The sequence below is a fragment of the Chiloscyllium plagiosum genome, chromosome 4 (assembly GCF_004010195.1).
Source record: "Chiloscyllium plagiosum isolate BGI_BamShark_2017 chromosome 4, ASM401019v2, whole genome shotgun sequence".
Taxonomy (NCBI): Eukaryota; Metazoa; Chordata; class Chondrichthyes; order Orectolobiformes; family Hemiscylliidae; genus Chiloscyllium; species Chiloscyllium plagiosum.
This window is the reverse complement of record NC_057713.1, coordinates 29,112,491-29,133,097: the sequence shown is the minus strand read 5'-3', so window position 1 is coordinate 29,133,097 and position 20,607 is coordinate 29,112,491. Positions and strand designations below refer to the sequence as shown.

The window sequence follows — 20,607 nt, the reverse complement described above, 5'->3', positions numbered from 1 at the left end:
AACTAATTAGCACACAGTTTGAAATATGGAAATATAAATAACTACCATTCTAAACAGAGACACATCTGTTCACACCAGGAAAAGGGAAAAACATGGATTTCTGTCTTGCTACAGAGATTCACTTTGAAAACAAAAGCTAGTTTTAAAACTATATTCAAAACACCCACAACTCATATTACCAAAACATATTGCTTCCAGCTGTGCCCTGAAGATAAGACAGAAGTTTGCTAATGCTTTCCGATGTTCCAGTATTTAGATTTGGTCAGCTCAATTAAGTTTACATCACTTGCATTAGACAAACAAAAGGTGCTTGTAATGCTTTCTGAGGGAGGATAGAGAGTCTAAAATAAAAAGTGTCACTTTTCATTTTTTAACTTGACGACAGATGCAGTGAGAGGCTTTTCGGAGAACTGGCTGTTTCCTTGGGGTAAAGAGAAACATTGAAGTGATTTAAATCCGCTCTTCCACATTCTGAAGTGAATTAGCAAAGTGCTTGCAATCAAGTAAAATCTCAACTATGGTGGTTTGTTTTTTTTTCCACTTAGGAAGGGAAGATTTGCCTGAGTGTTCTCAAGCAAACAGAACCCATGAACTTCACGTTGTCTGGCTGTGTGAGCCGTCGTACCTACCGGCCAAAATATTGTGGCGTCTGCACAGATGACCGATGCTGTACTCCCCACAAGTCAAAGACCATCGAGGTGAACTTTGACTGTCCTGATGGCCTGAGCTTCTCCAAGAATCTGATGTGGATAAACTCCTGTTTCTGCAACTTGAGGTGCACGAGTCCCAATGACATTTTTGCAGATCTGTCGTACTATCCCGACTACTCTGAAATCTCAAATTAACTCAAATTGAAATGTATGTTTTTCCACTGACTGACGATAAAAGAGTTGGGAAGGCAGGAATATCTATATATTTCCACCTTGTGGTAACGATGGCAATCTCATGCCTGTCTTCAGTGAGCTAGTTGCCTGAAAATTACAAGTTCTCTACCTGCGCTTAAAGAAATTAGTTTGTTTTGTAGAAAATGATGAATTTATTTCATATATGGAAATGTCCATCAGGAATTATTAGGAAAATATTATTTACTGTGATGTCACTTTAATACTTAGATCAACATCCAGATTGTAAAGATTACATTGCAAGCCAGCTATTTGTCTTAAAAGAGAAGTCCAGTTCACTTAATGACCCTACAATCAATTAAATTATTGCTACTTAAAATCACTTCCTTAATTTTTATCAATTGGTAGGAATGTTACTTCTAAGGAGGGGTAGTTGAAAGCTATTTTGAGGGAACATTCCATATATTTTTCAGAGAGATCAACAATAATCTGCTGAAAGTTTAATCTGTTGTCTTGACTTTCAGTTCAAGTAAAGTTATCATTAAAAGCCAATGGTGTTAGCTATAGTTTAGTGGTAGCACTTTCAAGAGACTGTATGACCTACTCCTGCTTTTGTTTCTTATGCTCTTATAATGAGGTCAATTAAGTTAGCACAGTCTATGGTCTTAAAATTCAAGGATATAGTAAAACATATTTAACACTCATAGTTGTTTTTGGCTGTGGTGCTCTGTGGGATGTTTTATTCCCCTAATTATAGAACTTTTGCTGTTGGTGAGGATTGCTGCTTGCTCAGCTGAAGGTGAGACTTATCTTTGGGGAATAGAACACAATTGTACGAAGAAACATTCAAGCATTTCTAACTGTCATTAGGCCTTCAAAGCACTGTGCTTCGGTACAGTTCTCATACATTGCTTACAGCATTTAAAAAGAAGCTATTCAGTCCCTCCCTTTCATGTTAGCTTTTTGCAAGAGCAGCTCAGCTAGTTCCACTTGTCCGTCTCTTCTACACAAGGAAACTTATTCAAAATAAGTGGGAAAGGCACAGGATCAAATACTCCCCAAACCAAACAGATAGTGTATTATTATAGCAATGGGCCCAGATGAAATCAACCTCATTTGAATCTAAGTTGAGAAATTTGAGATTGTGCAAAGTCCACAGACTTTCTCCCCCTGTCAGCATGGTTTCCTCCAGTGCTCCAGTTTCATCCCACAGTCCAAAGATGTGCAAGTTGGTTGGAGGCCATGCTAAGTTGCGCCATTGCATTTAGGGATATGCATGCTAAGTGGGTTAGCCATGGGATATGCAGGGTTACAGGGAAGGGGTAGGTGGATGGGATACCCTTCAGAGGGTGGACTTGATGGGCTGAATGGCCTATTTCATCACTGTCGGGATTCTATTCTATATATTCTATCAAAAATGGGGAAAAAACCCTCTTGCTAACACAGTTTGTGAATTAGTTAGCAGTTCAGATGGAAGGTCATCAAACTGAAACATTGGAGACAGTAAGGTCTGCAGATGCTGGAAATCGGAGTTGAGAGTGTGTTGCTGGAAAATCACAGCAGGTCAGGCAGCATCCAAAGAGCAGGAAAGTTGATGTTTTGGGCCAGAGCCCTTAATCAGTAATTCCGAAATCGGGAATTTCATCAGGCCCAAAACGTCGATTTTCCTGCTCCTTGGATGCTTTTCCAGCAACACAAACAGAAGCATTGGTCCCATTTCTTTCCACAGATGCTGCCTGACCTCCTGAACCTTTTCAGCATTATTTTTCTTGTTTCAAATTCCAGCATCTGCTATATTTTTCTTTTATTTGAATGACTAGAAAATATTATGGTGATTTGGTCACAGTTTGACCGTTATGACACCAAGCATTTGTCAAATCAAAACAGTAACATAAATTCAAATTGCTGGTCAACCCTATGAACTTTGACTATGAGAAAATTAAAAATAAACAGCTACAGACGTCTGAAAATCTTATCATCATATTGATGGGCATGAACAGATTTAGAAAAGAGTTTGCAGACCATAAAAATTTTATTTAGCAGTCACCTATACAGATACATTTTGCAACGTGCTCATCTCACAAAGGACCTCTTCATTTAAAATGACATCCAATTTGCAAAGTCAAGTTGTTTAGCCAGTTGCCAAAATGCTATCAGAATGTTTTTTTTTGTCCCTAATCAAACCCCAGCATCAAATAACATAAACCAAAATGGAAGCAATTAAGACTTTCAGTACTTAAACCCAAGACAGTGATTCCTTGTATGAATAATGATGTTGTTTCGCTAATAAAGGTGCTACTATATGACTTATTACTTTAGAGTTTAAGCTACAGTTCAGAACTGATCAATTTTGAAGGCAGAAGGACATTTTGTGGAAAAATACTTTAGACACAGTTACATCCTGGTGGATATTTGGAGATGGTGGGGACAATAATACAGTGATTGCTAAAGACATTTAAAAAAGTGGATAAACTAACAATGAGACTTTTGAAGCAATCACCTTAATAATTTTGATTTTAGTCCAAACAATCCATATTGAGATGCTGAAAGTCTAATCATTATAAAATGTGCCTTCCAATCTGCTCACCTCACAACAGGGTAATATTATTATCAGATATTTTGATTGAGCTTTACAGTGGAAAAGCCAACGTTCAAACTTGAGCCATGATTCTCACCCTTCACTCCCTGGTAAAAGATGACAATCTAAGAATGGAAAGCACACAAGTAAACAAAGATTATTGAAATAAGCTTTCTTCTTAAAATCCATGAGGTAAAATGGTTTCACTGCTGAACATCATGGTGCTTCAATACAAAATGAAAGCAAAATGAATCGAAAAAGTGTATAATTTGTTATCAGGGATACAAACTATATATATATGTAAAGGAATGCTTTAATAAAGAAAATCTATTTAATTCCACTTATAAGAGTTCTGATGATATTAAAAATGAAGTTTGAAATGTCTGCGTTTTTCTTATTTTAGGGTAGTAAAAATATATATTTTCAAAAAATGGATACTAAACCTTGTAGTTTAATCCTTGTTTAATAAACAATTTGATTGTCTTCTGTTGTCATAACCCTAATATGAAATATATAAATTGTCACTTGAACCCACCTATCCTGCTGCCTTTGGTATCTTTCCCTCATAGCACATTTAATAGTCGCATAATCCTTTAAATAAAAAAAAATTATACCTGCTTTATTTTCTTTCTTCCAGTTGTCTAATTTTCAAATTGGTGAAACACAGCCAGTCTGGCAATATCTGTGGAGAGAGGCACAGTTAATCTTTCGAGTCCAATATGACTCATCTCCCGAAGAATTCCAAAGTTTCAAAGAAGCTGCAAAACCACATGCTGTTTTTCTTTCAGATCTCCAGCCTCTGCAGTTCTTTGCTTTTATTTTAATCCCTAATTTTTAAACTTGTGTTTTCAGCACCCGGATCTGTCGATGTAGTAAACATTTTCATTTATATTCCTAAAAACATAAGATGGATCGCAGCCCCTGTCTCCAAAAGAAAAGATAGTCAATATTTAAGTCTTCTTCCATCCTTTTACACCTAGTCACTGAGTTATTAAGGCATACAAGGAACCCATTTGACCCACTGAGCTCCTGCTAACTCTGTGGTGACCAATGTCAATCCCATTAACTGTTCTATTCCACTGTAATCCAATAAGTTTATTTTTTGTCAGTGCTAATTGAATTTCCATCTAAAATAATGGATTGCCTCCACTTCTAGCAACCTCAAAGGGAGACATTCAAGTCATTACCCATTCTTTTTTCAACATTTCTTCCTCACATCTCTCTTGCATATCATGCCTAAATCCTTATATATGTGACCCCTAGTCCTTCTGTATCATCTAATATATGTTTCTATAATGAAGAGACCTATTGGAATGTTATAAACCTCTGTCAAGAGTTCCTTCAACACAATCTTATAGATTGTAGGACCGGTGTTAAGATAAGCACTAGGTCAACACTCTCCCTAATGACAACATATGGCCTGCAGAAGCTCAAGGCAGCTCCGTACCACCTTCTGAAGGGCAATTAGGGATGGGCATTAAATACTGGCCCAGACAATGATGCCCTCATCCCATGACTGAATAAAAAAAGAAAAATAACTGACCTTCATAGTTTATCTTTGCACATTCTCAATGGCAATAATGTCCTTCCTGTAGGTAGCAATCAGAATATTTCACATTAGCTAGGTCATTCAACCCATCAAGTCTGCTACAAAAGATCATGGCTGACAAAGCACATCAGTGTCTTCAACCCACATTATTCCTGTTGATCCCATGTGTAATCAGAAATCTATTAATCTCTAATGATATTCAAAGACTGAAGTTTTTCAGCCTTATTGGATAAAGCACACCAAATATTCACAACCATCTGAGTAACATAATACCTTTCCACCTTGATATGAAACGGCATTCTCCTTTTTTCAAAATGGAAACCCTACTTCTAGACTCCCAAAACTGGGGAAAATTCTTACCCCCTATCTATCCCTTTTCCAGGTTTCAATTACATCACCTGTTATGCTTTGAAACTCTAGAGATAAAGGCCAAGATTTCTCAATCTCCATTCCTGTAACCTTTGTTACAATCACAACAGCAATAATGTCCTAAGGTAAATAAACTAAAAGTACACATAGTACTCCAGGTCTAAACAAGCTTCTGTACAACTGAAGCAAGATTTCACTACTCCACTACGCAAAATATTCCCTAATAAAGGCTACCATTCCATTAATCTTTGTAATAGCTTGTTGCACTTCCACTTGCACCTTCAGCAATTGATTGCCAAGGATTCTAGTTCCCTATGTACTTTTTAAAAATTAACTCATGTTTGTAGGCGTTGCTGGCTGGCCAGCATTTATTGCCCGTCCCTAGTTGCTCTTGAAAAGATGGCGCAAGTTACCTTCTTGAACCACTGCAGTCCATGTGCTGCAGGTAAACCCACAATACTGTTAGGGAGGGAGTTCCAGGATTTTGACCCTACAACAGTAAAGGAACGGCAATGTATTTCCAAGTCAGGATGGTGAGTGACGTGGAGAAGAACATGCAGGTGGTGGTGTTCCCACATATCTGTTGCCCTTGCCCTTCAAGATGGTGGTGGTGGTGGTGAGTTTGGAACATGCTGTTTAAGGTGCTTTGGTGAATTTCTGGAGTGCATCTTTTAGATAGTTTACATTGCTGCTACTGGGCATCGATGGCAGAGGGAGAGGATTTTTATGGATGTGGGGCCAATCAAGTGCCCTATTCGTCCTGGATGGTGTCAAACTTCTTGAATATTGTTGAAGCTGCACTAATCCAGGGAAGTGGGAAGTATTCCATCACACTCCTGACTTGTGCCTTGTCAGGTTTTGGGGTGTCAAGAAGTGAGTACTTGCTGCAGTTCCTAATCTCTGACCTGCTCTCTGTATTATATGGTATTGTACAATATTATACAGAGAGCCACTGTATTTATATGGTAAGTCCAGTTTAAATTCCGGTCAATGGTAACTTCCAGGATGTTGATAGTGAGCAATTCAGTAACACTAATGTTATTAAATGAAAATAATTAATAGTTAGATTGTCTTTATTGGAGATGGTCATTGTCTGGCATTTGTGCAGCAAAAATGTTACTTGCCACGTTTCAGCCCAAGACTGAATATTGTCCAGATCTTGTTGCATTTGGAAATAGATTTCTTTAGTATCTGAAGAGGCGTGAATACACAGTACGTTGTACTATCATCGACGAACATCCTCACTTCTGACATTATGCTGGAGGGAAGGTCATTGATGAAGCAGCTGAAGATGGTTGTGGCTGGGACACTACCCTGAGGAACCCCTGCAGAGATGTCCTGCAGCTGAGATGATGACATCCAACAACCACTATCATCTTTCTATGTACCAGGTATTACTCCAATCACTAGCGAGCTTTCACACTGATTCCCATTGACTTGAATTTTGCTAGGACGCCCTGATACTACACTCAGTAAAGCGTGGTCTTAAAGTCAATGGCATTCACTCTCACCTCATCTCTGGAATTTGGCTCTTTTGTCCATTTTTGAAACAAGTCTGTAATGAGATTTGGACATGAGTGGCCCTGGCAGAACCCAAAATAGGTGCTACTGAGCAGGTTATTGCTGAGTAAGTCCTCCTTGATAGCACTATTGATGATCCCTTCCATCACTTTATTGATAATCAAGAGTAGGTAGAGTGGCAATTGGCCAGATTGGATTCGACCTGCTTCTTATGTACAGGACATATCCAGAAATTGTTATGTAGTGTTTTAACTGTACAGGAACATCTTGGCTAGAGGAGTGGTAAGTTCTGGAGTACATGTCTCCAGTACTATTGCTAAAATGTTGCCAGGGTCCATAGGCGTTTTAGTATCCAGCGTCTCCAACCTCTTCTTGATATTATCTGTCTTTATTTCCATACATTCCAACCTCTTACCATTTAAGAAATACTCGCTATATAAGTTCCTCCTATCAAACTGGATAATCTTGAAGGTAGAAGGCGCAGGGTGATGGTAAAGGGTTGTTTTTTTGGACCCGAGGCCTGTGACCAGCGGTGTGCTACAAGAATCGGTGCTGAGCCCACTGCCTTTTGTTATTTATATAAATGGTTTGGAAGTGAATATCAGAGAAATGGTTAGCAAGTTTCTAGATGACACCAAAATTGGTAGTGTCGTGGATAGTGAAGAAGGTTATCTAAGAGTATAACAGAAACTTGATCAAATGGGCCGATGGGGCAAGGAGTGTCAGACGGAGTTTACTTTCAACAAATGTGAGGTGTTGCATTTTGGAAGGCAAATCAGGGCAGGATTTATACACTTAATGAGTAAAAACAATGACTGCAGATGCTGGAAACCAGATTCTGGAGTAGAGTGGTGCTGGAAAAGCACAGCAGTTCAGGCAGCATCCGAGGAGCAGTAAAATCGATGTTTCAGGCAAAAGCCTGATGAAGGGCTTTTGCCAGAGATGTCGCCTTTGTACACTTAATGGTTGTGTCCTGGATGGTGTTGCTGAACAATGAGACCTTGGGGCGCAGGTTCATAATTCCTTGAAGGTGGAGTCACAGGTAGACAGGATAGTAAAGATGATGTTTGGTAAGCATGCCTTTATTGGTCAGAGTATTGAGTATAGGAGTTATGATGTCATGTTGTGGCTGTACAGGACATTGGTTAGGCCACTTTTGGAATACTGTGTTCAATTCTGGTCTCCTTGCTATAGGAAAGATGTTAAACTTGAAGAGGTGCAGAAACGATTTACAAGGACATTGCCAGAGTTGGAGGGCTTGAGCTACAGTAGGAGGATGAATAAGCTGGCCCTTTTTCCCTGGAGTGTTGGAGTTAAGCGAGGACCTTATAGAGCTTTATAAAATCAGGGACATGGATAAGGTGAATAGCTAAGGTCTTTTTCCTACAGCAGGGGAGTCCAATAGTAGAGGGCATAGGTTTAAAGTGAGACAGGAAAGATATAAAAGGGACCCAAGGGGTAACGTTTTCATGCAGATGGTGGTGTGTGCGTATGGAATGAGCTGCCGGGGAAGTAGTGGAGCCTGGTTATAATTACATTTAAGTGTAATCTGGATGGGTACTTGAATAGGAAGGGTATAGAGAGAAATGGAAAAATGCTGGCATATGAGAGTAGATTAATTTAGAATATCCAGTCATCATGGATGAGTTAGACCAAAGGATGTTTTTCCGTGCTGGACAACTCCATGACTCTATGGCCTCAATGTTTTCCACATTTTTATTCCGTCTGCCCATACACTAAGCCTGTCCAAATCCACCTGAACCCGTTTCATAAATCCCTCAATTTTTGCTCAACTTTGTATCATCCACAAAATTAGAAATATCATGTTTGGTCCTTACCTCAAAATCGTTGCTACATATCATGAATAGCTCAGGCCCCAAATACTGATCTCACTGTACCTGCTGGTCATGATCTGCCAGTGTAAGAATGACCCATTTATTCTTACTTTCTACCTTTCAGCTAATCCTTAATCCATGCCAACACATTATCTCACATTAAGCGGTGCTCAATGGAGTTTAGAAGAATGATAAGCGACTGCATTGGAACATTCAAAATTCCGACGAAACTGCCTGTTTGCCCTTGTGGGAGGGTTTTGGACCAGAGGGCACAATCTCAGAGCAAGGATCCCCCACTTAAGGAGAAAATTCTTCTCTCTGAGAGTAGTGAATCTATGGAATGTTTTACTGTAGTTTGTTAGGTGTGTGTAAAACAGAATTTTAGTCAGGAAGGGAATAAAAGGTTATAGGGAAATGGCAAGAAAGTGGAGTTGGGGATTATCAGTCATGATCTCACTGAGTGGCAAAGCAGACTTTCTGGGCTAAATGGACAATTTATGGAGGATGGAGTGAGAGAATGGGGCTGGCTGAATTGCTCTATACAAAATTGGGATGGATTTAGAGTCATAGAGATGTACAGCACAGAAACAGACTGTTCGGATTAACTCGTCCATGCCAGCCAGATATCCCAACCTAATCTAGTTCCATTTGCCAGACCCTGGCCCATATCTCTGTAAACCCTTCCTAATCATATACCCATCCGGATGCCTTTCAAATGCTGCAATTGTACCAACCTCCACCACTTCCTCTGGCAGCTCATTCCATACACATATCACCCTCTGTGTAAAAATGTTGCCCCTTAGGTCTTTTTTATATCTTTCCCCTCTCACCCTAAACCTATGTCCTCTAGTTCTGGACTCCCTCACCTCAGGGAAAAGACTCTCTCTATTTATCCTATCCATGCCTCTTATGATTTTATAAACCTCTGTAACCCTCAGCCTCTAACACTCCAGGGAAAATAGCCCCAACCTATTCATCCTCTACCATTAGCTCAAATCCTCCAACCCTGGCAACATCCTTGTAAGTCTTTTCTGAACCCTTTCAAGTTTAACAAAATTGGAGTGGAGTGGAGAACAGAATTGCATGCAATATTGCAAAAGTGGCCTAACCAACGTCCTGTACAGCCGCAACATGACCTCCCAACTCCTATACTCAATACTCTGACCAATAAAGGAAAGCATGCCAAACGCCTTCTTCACTATGTTATCTACCTGTGACTCCACTTTCAAGGAACTATGAACCTGAACTCCAAGGTCTCTTGTTCAGCAATACTTCCTCGGACCTTACCTTGAAGTGTATTACGTAATGTTCAACAGAAAACATGACTCCTCTGATATTGAAGTCATCCAAATGCAGGAAGGCCTGGACAATAACCAATTTTGAGTTGACAAGAGGCAAGGAAAATTCACCCCAAACTAATGTTAAGCAATTACCAAATCCAATAAGATACAATCTAAGCATTTTTCCTTAACATTCAATGGCATTACCATCATTGAATCTCCATCCAGCAACACCCTGGAGATAACCATTCACCAGAATCTGAAATGGACTATACATATAAACACTGTGGCTACAAGAGCAGGTCAAGGGCTAGGAATTCTGCAGTGTGTCTCTCACCTCCTGACTCAACAAAGCCTGTCCATCATCTGCAGGGCATAAATTAAGAATATGGTGTCATACCCGATGTATGCCTGGATAGGTACAACTCTCGGAATACTCAAGGATAAAGCACCACATCCATAAACATTGACCTCCTCCACCGCAGTAGCACCACCTACAAGATGCACTTCAGCAATTCATCAGTGCCCATTAGAAAACAGTTTCCAAGCCCACAACAACTATCATCTAGAAGGCAAGAGTAGCAAATACATAAGAACACTGTGTCTGCAAGTTTGTCTCTACCCAACCACTTGGAAATACATCACCATTCCTCACTGTTACTGGGTCAAAAGCCTGTAACTCCTTCCCTAATCAGATCATGAATGTACTGCACCAAATGGATTGCAGCAATTCAAGAAGGCAGCTCAGTATCATCACCTCAAGGTCATAGAGTCATAGAGATGTATAGCATGGAAACAGACCAGAAGGAGACCAGAATCACACGGTCCAACCCGTCCATGCTGACCAGATATTCCAACCCAATCTAGTCCTACCTGCCAGCACCTAGGTACAACTCTCGGAATATTCAAAGATAAAGCACCACATCCATAAACATTGACCTCCTCCACCGCAGTAGCACCACCTACAAGATGCACTTCAGCAATTCATCAGTGCCCATTAGAAAACAGTTTCCAAGCCCACAACAACTATCATTGAGAAGGCAAGGGTAGCAAATACATAAGAACACTGCGTCTGCAAGTTTGTCTCTACCCATCCACCATCCTGACTTGGAAATACATCACCATTCCTCACTGTTACTGGGTCAAAAACCTGGAACTCCTTCCCTAATCAGATCATGAATGTACTGCAACAAATGGATTGCAGCAATTCATGAAGGTAGCTCAGCATCATCACCTCAAGATCATAAAGTCATAGACATGTATAGCATGGAAACAGACCAGAAGGAGACCAGAATCGCACGGTCCAACCTGTCCATGCTGACCAGATATTCCAACCCAATCTAGTCCCACCTGCCAGCACCCGGCCCATATCCCTCCAAACCCTTCCTATTCATATACCCATCCAGATGCCTTTAAAATGTTGCAATTGTACCAGCCTCCACCACTTCCTCTGCCAGCTCATTCCATACATGTACCATCCTCTGCGTGAAAAAGTTGCCCGTTAAGTCTCTTTTATATCTTTCCCCTCTCACCCTAGACCTATGCCCGCTTGTTCGGGACTCCCCAACCTCAGGGAAAAGACTTTGTCTATTTACCCTATCCATACCCCTCATAATTTTGTAAACCTCTATATAGCCACCCCTCAGCCTCCGATGCTCCAGGGAAAAAAGCCCCAGCCTGTTCAGCCTCTCCCTATAGCTTAAATCCTTCAACCCTGGCAACATCCTTGTAAATCTTTTCTGAACCCTTTCAAGTTTCACAACTCCTGTACTCAATACTCTGACCAATAAAAGAAAGCATACCGAACACCTTCTTCACTATCCTACCTACCTGTGACTCCACTTTCAAGGAGCTATGAACCTGCACTCCAACGCCTCTTTGTTCAGCAACACACCATAGGACCTTACCATTAAGTGTATAAGTCCTGCTAAGATTTGCTTTCCCAAAATGCAGAATTATCTAAATTAAACTCCATCTGCCACTCCTCAACCCATTGGCCCATCTGGTCAAGATCCTGTTGTACTGAGGTAACCTTCTTCGCTGTCCACTACACCTCCGATTTTAGTGTCATGGGCAAACTTACTAACTATGCCTCCCATGTTCACATCCAAATATTTATGTAAATGACAAAAAGTAGTGGACCCAGCACCAATCCTTGTGGCACTCCACTGATCATAGGCCTCCAGTCTGAAAAACAACCCTCTACCACCACTCTCCGTCTTCCAACTTCAACTTCAAACCAGTTCTGTATCCAAGTAGCTAGTTCTCCCTGCATTCCATGAGATTTAACCTTACTAAGCAGTCTCCCATGAGGAACCTTGTCGAATGCCTTAATGAAGTCCATATCGACCATGTCCACCAGTCTGCCCACTTCAATCCTCTGTTACTTCTTCAAAAAACTCAATCATGTTCATGAGACATGATTTCCCACGCACAAAGCCATGCTATCCCTAATCAGTCCTCGCCTTTCCAAATGCATGTAAATCCTGTCCCTCAGGATTCCATCCAACAGCTTGCTCACCACCGATATCAGACTCACTGGTCTATAGTTCCCTGGCTTTTCCTTATCACCTTTCCTAAACAGTGGTACCACGTTACCCAACCTCCAGTCTTCTGGCACCTCACCTGTGACTATCGATGATACAAATATCTCAGCAAGGGGCCCAGCAATCAGTTCCCTAGCTTCCCACAGAGTTCTAGGGTGACCTGATCAGGTCCTGGGGATTTATCCACTTTTATGCATTTCAAGACATCCAGCATCACCTCCGCGGTAATATGGACATTTTTCAAGATATCACCATCTATTTCACTACATTCTATATCTGCTGAGTAAACACTTCTCCACAGTAAACATTGATGGAAAAAACTCATTTAGTATCTTTTCCATCTCCTGCAGCTCCACATAAGCTGCCTTGCAGATCTTTGAGGGCCTATTCTGTCCAAACCTACCCTTTTGTCTTTAATGTATTTGAAAAAACACTTTGGATTCTCCTGAATCTTATTTGCCAAAACCGTCTCATGTCCCCTTTTTAATCTCCTGAATTCTCTCTCCTACTGCCTTTATGGTCTAAGGATTCACTCGATCTATCCTGTCTATAACAATTCTCAATTCTATATGCTTCCTTCTTTTTCTTAACCAAAACTCATTTTTTCTAGTCATCTGGCATTCCCTACATCTACCAGCCTTTCCTTTCACTTTGACAGGAATATGCTGTCGCTGGACTCTTGGTGTCACATCTGAAGGCTTCCCATTTTCCAGCTGTGCCTTTACTTGCAAACATCTGCCCCCAATCAGCTTTTGAAAGTTCTTTTAAATCTGGTCTATCCTTTTCCATCACTATTTTAAAACTAATAGAATTATGGTCGCTGGCCCCAAAGTGCTCCCCCACTGACACCTCAGTCACCTGCCCTGCCTTATTTCCCAAGAGTAGGTCAAGTTTTGCAGCTTCTCTAGTAGGTACATCCACATACTGAATCAGAAAACTTTCTTGTACACACTTAAATTCTTCTCCCTCCAAACCCTTAATGCTATGGCAGTCCCAGTCTATGTTCGGAAAGTTAAAATCCTCTACCATAACCACCCTATTATTAGATTACTAGATTACTTACAGTGTGGAAACAGGCCCTTCGGCCCACCAAGTCCACACCGACCCGCCGAAACGCAACCCACCCATACCCCTACATTTACCCCTGACCTAACACCACGGGCAATTTAGCATGGGAATTGAACCCGGGTCTCTGGCGCTGTGAGGCAGCAGTGCTAACCATTGTGCCACCATGCCACCCTTTTCTTATTTCTCAATTCTACCCAAATAACTTCCCTGAAAGTATTCCCAGGGATATCCTCCCTAGGTACAGCTGTAATGCTATCCCTTATCAAAAACACCACTCCCCCTCCTCTCTTATCTCCCTTTCTGTCTTTCCTCTAGCATCTGTATCCTGGAACATTAAGTTGCCAGTCCTGTCCATCCCTGAGCCATGTTTCTGTAATTGCTATGATATCCCAGTCCCATGTTCCTAACCATGCCCTGAGTTCATTTGCCTTCCCTGTTAGGCCTCTTTCATTGAAGTAAATACAGTTTAATTTATCAGTCCTACCTTGTTCTCTGCTTTGTTCCTTCCTACCTGGTTTGACTTGCTCTCTTTCCCAACTGTACCAGTCTCAAATTGATCTTTCCTCACTATCACCCATGGGTCCCATTCCCCCACCTTACTAGTGTAATTCCTCCTGAGCAGCTCTAGCAAATCTCCCTACTAGTATATTAGTCCCCTTCCAATTCAGGTGTAATCCATCCTTCTTGTACTTTGAAAGGAAAATTATTTGCTGCTCACAATCGTGCAGGCAATTTCATTGGCTCTACAATCTTTCAATATTTTGATACTGGCTCAGGGCAGTGAAATTCCTTTGAACTCTCACTCGACTGTGTGCATCCTCGGGACAGTTCAGGTTTTGGAAAATATCTCACTTCCTTCTTTGACCAAGTGAGTCTGAACTGAATGAATGCATTTATGGGTTACTCTTCTAAACTCTGCCAAGTGAAACTTAGCCAAGTGATAATTCTTCCCTAATCGGAGTCTGAATGTTAAAGATTTTGATCATTCTCCAGATAATCACAGAAGTAGTACAGCCTCAGGGTTGACATCGCGTGGATAGTTGAATCAGGAATGTACACACCCATCAGCCAAGTGCCCAGAGTGAAAGGGTGGAACTTAATGAATTGCTGACATACAGTAAACTATGGGTTGAGTTTTCACATTTGTAGTTAATGCAATGGCAAATAACCTTTATACCACCTGGAGGTAGCACTTTGTTTTAAATCACAGTCTTCTGCTTCTCATCTCAATTATGTAGCCAAGCTGTTAGGTGCAGTTCCCAGGGAACCAGGCAGCTGGGAGTACTCACCATTGGCAAAATCTTTTGCTGACCTAAGTATGGCACTATATTAACAGCATAACTACACACCACCTCAGGTGCTGCAAGCCAGGAATGAATCCTCACACAGTGAGCCCAATCACAAGACATAACCTTAAATAAAGGATTTGCCCCCAGTTTTGCAGACAGGGCCTGGAAGTGCTGGTGGATGAGGTGATGGAGAGGAGGCCGTTCCTTTTCCCCCACAGACTGCCACAGGAGAGAGAGAGGTGGCCACTTTGCCACTGTCTCCTTCTATGTTGCTTCATGATTCACTGGGGTAGTGCACTGCACTACATAGCCCCACAATTCTTGGAGCCACCACAAATGAAAAGACTCAATGAATGTACCAGGAATCCCAATTCACCTGCTACCCAGGACAAAGGCAAAAAAAAAAATCCCAGTTGTCTTCAGAAACAATTTTTAAAACTCCATTTATTGTAACACTCACCTTTAACAAGGGTTTGATAATTATTTCTTTCCGCTTTTCGAAATGTAATTTATAAAGTTATTGCCTCCAAATTTGTTAATAAAAGGTGAGAATGATTGATAAAACTAACATTTGGAGCTCTGCTTGCTTTCACTGTTTCACATCCCTCATTGGTCAGATTGTATGTTACACAGACCCAGACTTGTGCACATTGAACTGTACTGAATTTTAGATTAGATTCGGTACAGTGTGGAAACAGGCCCTTCAGCCCAACAAGTCCACACCGATCCTCCGAAGAGTACCTGTCCAGACTCATTTCCCTACATTTACCCCTGAGTAATGCACCTAACACTATGGGCAATTTAGCATGGCCAATTCACCTGACCTGCACATCTTTGGACTGTGGGAGGAAACCCATGCAGACATGGGGAGAACATGCAAACTCCACAGTCACCTGCGGTGGGAATTAAACAGAGGTCCATGATGCTGTGAGGTAGCAGTGCTAACCACTGAGCCACCCATAACTAATGGTGACAATCTGCCTGGACTCAATGTCCCTAAGAAATAACATTGTTTCATATGCACCAGATGGCTTTACTTACTGTTTCAAAATTGCAAACAACTCGTTGAATTCTCCCATTTTTAAAGCAGTGTCCATTTTATCATTTTCAGCCCATTGTCCAAAAATAAAACAATAAGGTCTCTTATAGTTACACCAAGGCTCAATGAGTCCAACGGCGAGGTGTCCATGGAGACTCGTGAGCAAGTTAGCTCTGGAGGAACTATCAGAAGGATAACAATTTATTTGAATAACTCCTGAACCCTCACATCATAACTCATATTTCATGCCATGCCCTTGGATAATGTGACATGGAGATTATTGTCATGCCTCTATGAGACATTCTGTAGTCTGTGACCTTATGCAGTCTGTGACCTTATGCAATTGTGCATTGGACAACCAAATTTGCTATGCTACATTGCTTACTGGCAGAATTCTAGCCCCAATCAGGATTCTTCCTTCCCCTTCACAGTACACCATGATAATCCCTTCAAAGAAAAAGACTCCCTTTCACATCTTAGACCTGTCCTTGCATTAACTGCCTAGTTCTCACTACACTCACTTAACTGGTATTACAAGGAATCAATTATTGCATCCAATGCTATGCTCATGATCACTTGATGTCATAATTTTAATTGTGCGTTCTTGGAAAATGACTCATCACTAAAGTGCAAATTAATGGCAGATAGGAACATTATTGTACTGCCCCCCAGGCAAAGCATCAAATTCTCGAATCCTCCAAGGAAACACAGTAACTGAGCTCTTCTGCCTGCGGTGGTAGTTACTGCACAGTTGCCTTTTGATTTGACACAGCAAAGCTTTTACCTTTCTGGGCAGCATGGTGGCTCAGTGGTTAGCACTGCTGCCTCTCAGCACCAGGGTCCCAGGTTTGATTCCAGCCTCAGGCAACTGTCTGTGCAAACTCCACACATTCTCCCAATTCTGTGTGGGTTTTCTCCGGGTGCTCCGGTTTCCTCCTGCAGGCCAGGTGATTTTGGTTATGCTAAATTGCCCATTGTGTTAGGTGCATTTGTCAGAGGGAAGTGGGTCTGGGTGGGTTACTCTTCGGAAGGTCAGTGTGGACTGGTTGGGCCGAAGGGCCAGTTTCCACACTGTAGGGAACGTAATCTCATTTGAGAGTGACTTGCAAGCTCCACCCCACCTTGTGTGTTGCTGTCACTAGCTTCCCATCATTTGCATTGAGGGCCTTTATGTAACTATTAATGACTTTAGTTTATACCCATAGCCCAAGAATTTGGCAATTTCCTGGTCCCTTTTACCCTGCACTCTCCCTACGTCATGGCCAGTATTACTGTGACCGGTCTGTGGATGAAGAGTTGAGGAAGATCGTAGCCACAAAGCATGCAGGATCTCAAGCAGAAGCAGCAGCTGCATGATGGTTGGGACAAAGATTTGGGGAGCTACAGCCAGCGTGCATGGGACCTTGCCATTTAGAGAAGAGAAATGCAAGTGATATTAAATGCCAACTAATCATTTATATAAGATGCTGTGAAATAAAGCTGTCCGTACCTTAAATGGTGACTTCAGAATCTCACCATTAAGGGTTGACCCTTAGCTACACCCTTCATTCCTGCTGAAGGGCTTTTGCCCGAAAGGTTGATTTTCCTGCTCCTCAGATGCTGCCTGACCTGTTGTGCTTTTCCAGCACCACTCTGATCTAAACCCTTAGCTGTGCTTCTCCAGTGCGGCTACCACACTGACATCTTTCTGGCAATGTGGATATTTGTGTTCTGTACAACAAAGCAGGACAAATTCAACCAGGTCAATTACCAACTCATTAATCTACTCATTATCAGCAGAGTGAATCCAAGGGTCCATGGATAGTACTATTAAGTGGCATTTGGAAAGGAATACCCTGCTAAATAATGCTTAGTTTAGGTTGCACCAGGCCCACTCAGCTCCAGACTGGTGACATCAAATAATTGATCACATAATTGAACTTTTATTCAAATAGAAAAAGACAAAAAAGATATTTGAAGGAGCTCCTTAGCTTATGTAAAATATCATAAATCATTTAAAGGGTTAGAGAAGCTGAATACAGTAGTACACAAGAATGATGCTACATCTTTCTCTTTTCACAAAACTTGATGCACATAATAGACTGACTGGCACATTGAGTGTAATAAGAGGTTGCTTACTATATACATAACTCCATTTGCGAGCTGTGGTTTCAAAAGACTATCATTTGGGATTATCTTGTCCACAGATATTTCAACAGACTGTGTTCAATGTTTCACAAAACGGTTACAAATTTTCTTGAGGTTTTATACCACATGAATGATGTACTCATACACGGTGAAACAAAGTCTTCAAGCACACAAGCAGAATGGTTCACCCTTAATGACAAATGTGAATCCCTAAACATTTTGTTGAAGGATGTTGCAAGACCAAGGCATATTAGTGAATCCTCAAGTGGAGCAAACTCAGCAAACTTCCCCTCTGATATCATAATAGTAACTTCATGACTTTTAGGAATGGTAAACTAATTGGCTAAAAATTTTTGCCTCATTTGATATCCACTACTGAATCCTAGAGACAATGCCTGAAAGAAGGCGAAGATGGTATTGGAATCTACATCAATGGAAGGTTTTATAGATACTGAAGACATTTTTACATTCAAGGATACCTTAATACATGATACATCTTTTCTAACCACCATAGCATCCAATGCTTCAATCAAAAGCTAAAGCAGTATTGTTCCAGGAATAAACAGATTGGTATTATAAACATGTTCATTATGCATCACAAGCATTAAGACAGAAATACAATATGCTTTTTAAGAAAATGCCTGTTACATACAATTGATCATCAAGCTTTAATTTCTCAAATTGATTGAGCTAGCAAGGTGGTTTCCAAGCATACAATGATTTTGAACTTTCCTCATAAGGTTTGCAAGTGACACACTGTAGATACAGGGAAAAATGCAGATGACAAGTGCACTTTCCAGAGTATTGGTTGATAGACCTACAGGCATCAAATGAGTTCATTCACAAAATCAAATCACCCACTCAATTCAGGGCAACAAAGGCTTAGAGCCAACCAGAGGATCCATTGATACTGTATTGAAAATTGATCAGGCCACTTGTACTAACTACAGACCAAAATGAGAGCCACTAGTAACCATGTTCCCTGCCATACTGTGGGATCATTTTTTAAAAAGTGGAAGGTCTTTTCATAGCTAGGCAAAAGTGAGGACTGCAGATGATGGAAATCAGTCTAGATTAGAGTGGTACTGGAAAAGCAGAGCAGGTCAGGCAACAGAGAAGCAGGAAAATCTGTTTTGGGCAAAAGCCCTTCATCAGGAATAATGGCAGGTAGGACAGGTCATGTGGATAGTGCTGAACTGGAAGGTTGGAACTGGGGTGAGGTAGGAGCTAGGGGAAATGTGGAAATTGGTGGAAGTCCACAGTGAAGTACTCAGATGGAAGATGAGGTGTTCTTTCTCCAGGAGTCAGGTGGAGAGGGAGAGGGAGTGGAGGTGGCCCAGGACCTGCATGTCCTCAGCAGAGGGGGGGAGGGGGCATGGAAAAAGTGTAAGTGTTTGGCCACAGGATGGTGGGTTCGATTGGTGGGGGTGTCCTGTAGATGTTCCCTAAAGTGCTCTGCCAGGGGTCCAGTCTCCCAAATATAAAAAGGAGGCTGCATCAAGGGTAACGGATACAGTAAGTGACATTGGTGGACGTGCAGGTGAAACTTCAATGGATGTGGAAGGCTCCTGTGGGGCCTTGGATGGAGGTGGGAAATCTGGGCACAGGTTTTGCAATTCCTGTGGTGGCAGGGGAAGGTGCCAGGATGGGTGGGTGGGTGCACTGTTGGGGGTGTGGACCTGACCAGGTCGTCACAGAGGAAACTCTTTGCGGAAAGGTGTGGAGGGAAATATATCCCTGGTGGTAGGGTCAATTTGGAGATGAAAACATTGGCAGATGTGGATGTTGGTAGGGTGGAAAGGTGAGGACCAGGAGGGTTCTGTCCTTGTTGAAGGGGTGTGGTTTGAGAACAAAGTTGCAGGACGTGGATGAGATGCATTAGAGGGCATCTTCAACCAGGTGGGAAGGGAAATTACAGTCTTTAAAAGGAGGCCGAGGAAACGGAGGAATTGGGAATATGGTACAGCATTTTTGCCAGATGTAGGGTGGGAAGAGGTGTAATCCAAGTAGCTGTTGGAGTCAGTGGATTTGTAAAAAAGTTAGCGTTAAGTTGGTCGTCTCTGAAAATGGAGAGGACCAGGAAGGGGAGGGAGGTGTTAGATGGTCCAAGTGAATTTATGGTCAGGGTGGAATGTGTTGGTGAACTGCTCAACCTCCCTCGCTGGAGCGAGAGGTAGTGCTGATGCAGTCAATGTAGCAGAGGAAGAGGTGGAGTGGTGCCAGTGTAACAACGGAAAATGGACTCCTCTACACAGCCGACAAAGAGATAGGCATAGCTGGTGCCCATGGCTACCCTGTTCGTTTGGAAGTGGGTGGATTCGAAGGAGAAATTGTGAGGACCAGTTCAGCTAAACGAATTAGTGTCAGTGGAAGGGTACAGTTGGGGACGTCAGGAGAGGAAGAAACTGGAGGGCTTGGAGGCCCTGGTCATGGCATTTGGAAATGTGGAGGGATTGGATGTCCATGGTGAAGATGAGGCATGGGGGTCAGGGAAATGGAAGTCTTGGAGGAGGTTGTGTGTGGGTGGTGTCTTGAACATGTGGGAAGTGCCTGGATTGGTGTGT

The 20,607-nt window shown here is 41.8% G+C and overlaps 1 protein-coding gene and 1 long non-coding RNA gene across 3 annotated transcripts in view; one reads left to right on the top strand and one right to left on the bottom strand.

The window, feature by feature from the left end:
* ccn4b (cellular communication network factor 4b) overlaps positions 1-4,038 on the top strand; it is a 65,339-nt gene extending 61,301 nt beyond the window's left edge. For both annotated transcript variants that reach the window (XM_043687881.1, XM_043687880.1), the window contains exon 5: positions 546-4,038. In XM_043687881.1, coding sequence (XP_043543816.1) covers positions 546-845 — 300 coding nt within the window. In that variant the 3' untranslated portion in view covers positions 846-4,038. The remainder of the gene's footprint in view (positions 1-545) is intronic.
* LOC122548914 lies at positions 4,035-5,325 on the bottom strand. The gene is made up of 3 exons (XR_006311367.1): positions 5,243-5,325; positions 4,964-5,009; positions 4,035-4,102 (listed from the first exon to the last, which is right to left on the bottom strand). It is a non-coding gene; the product is annotated as an uncharacterized LOC122548914 (long non-coding RNA).
* Between the last annotated feature and the right edge of the window lie 15,282 nt (positions 5,326-20,607).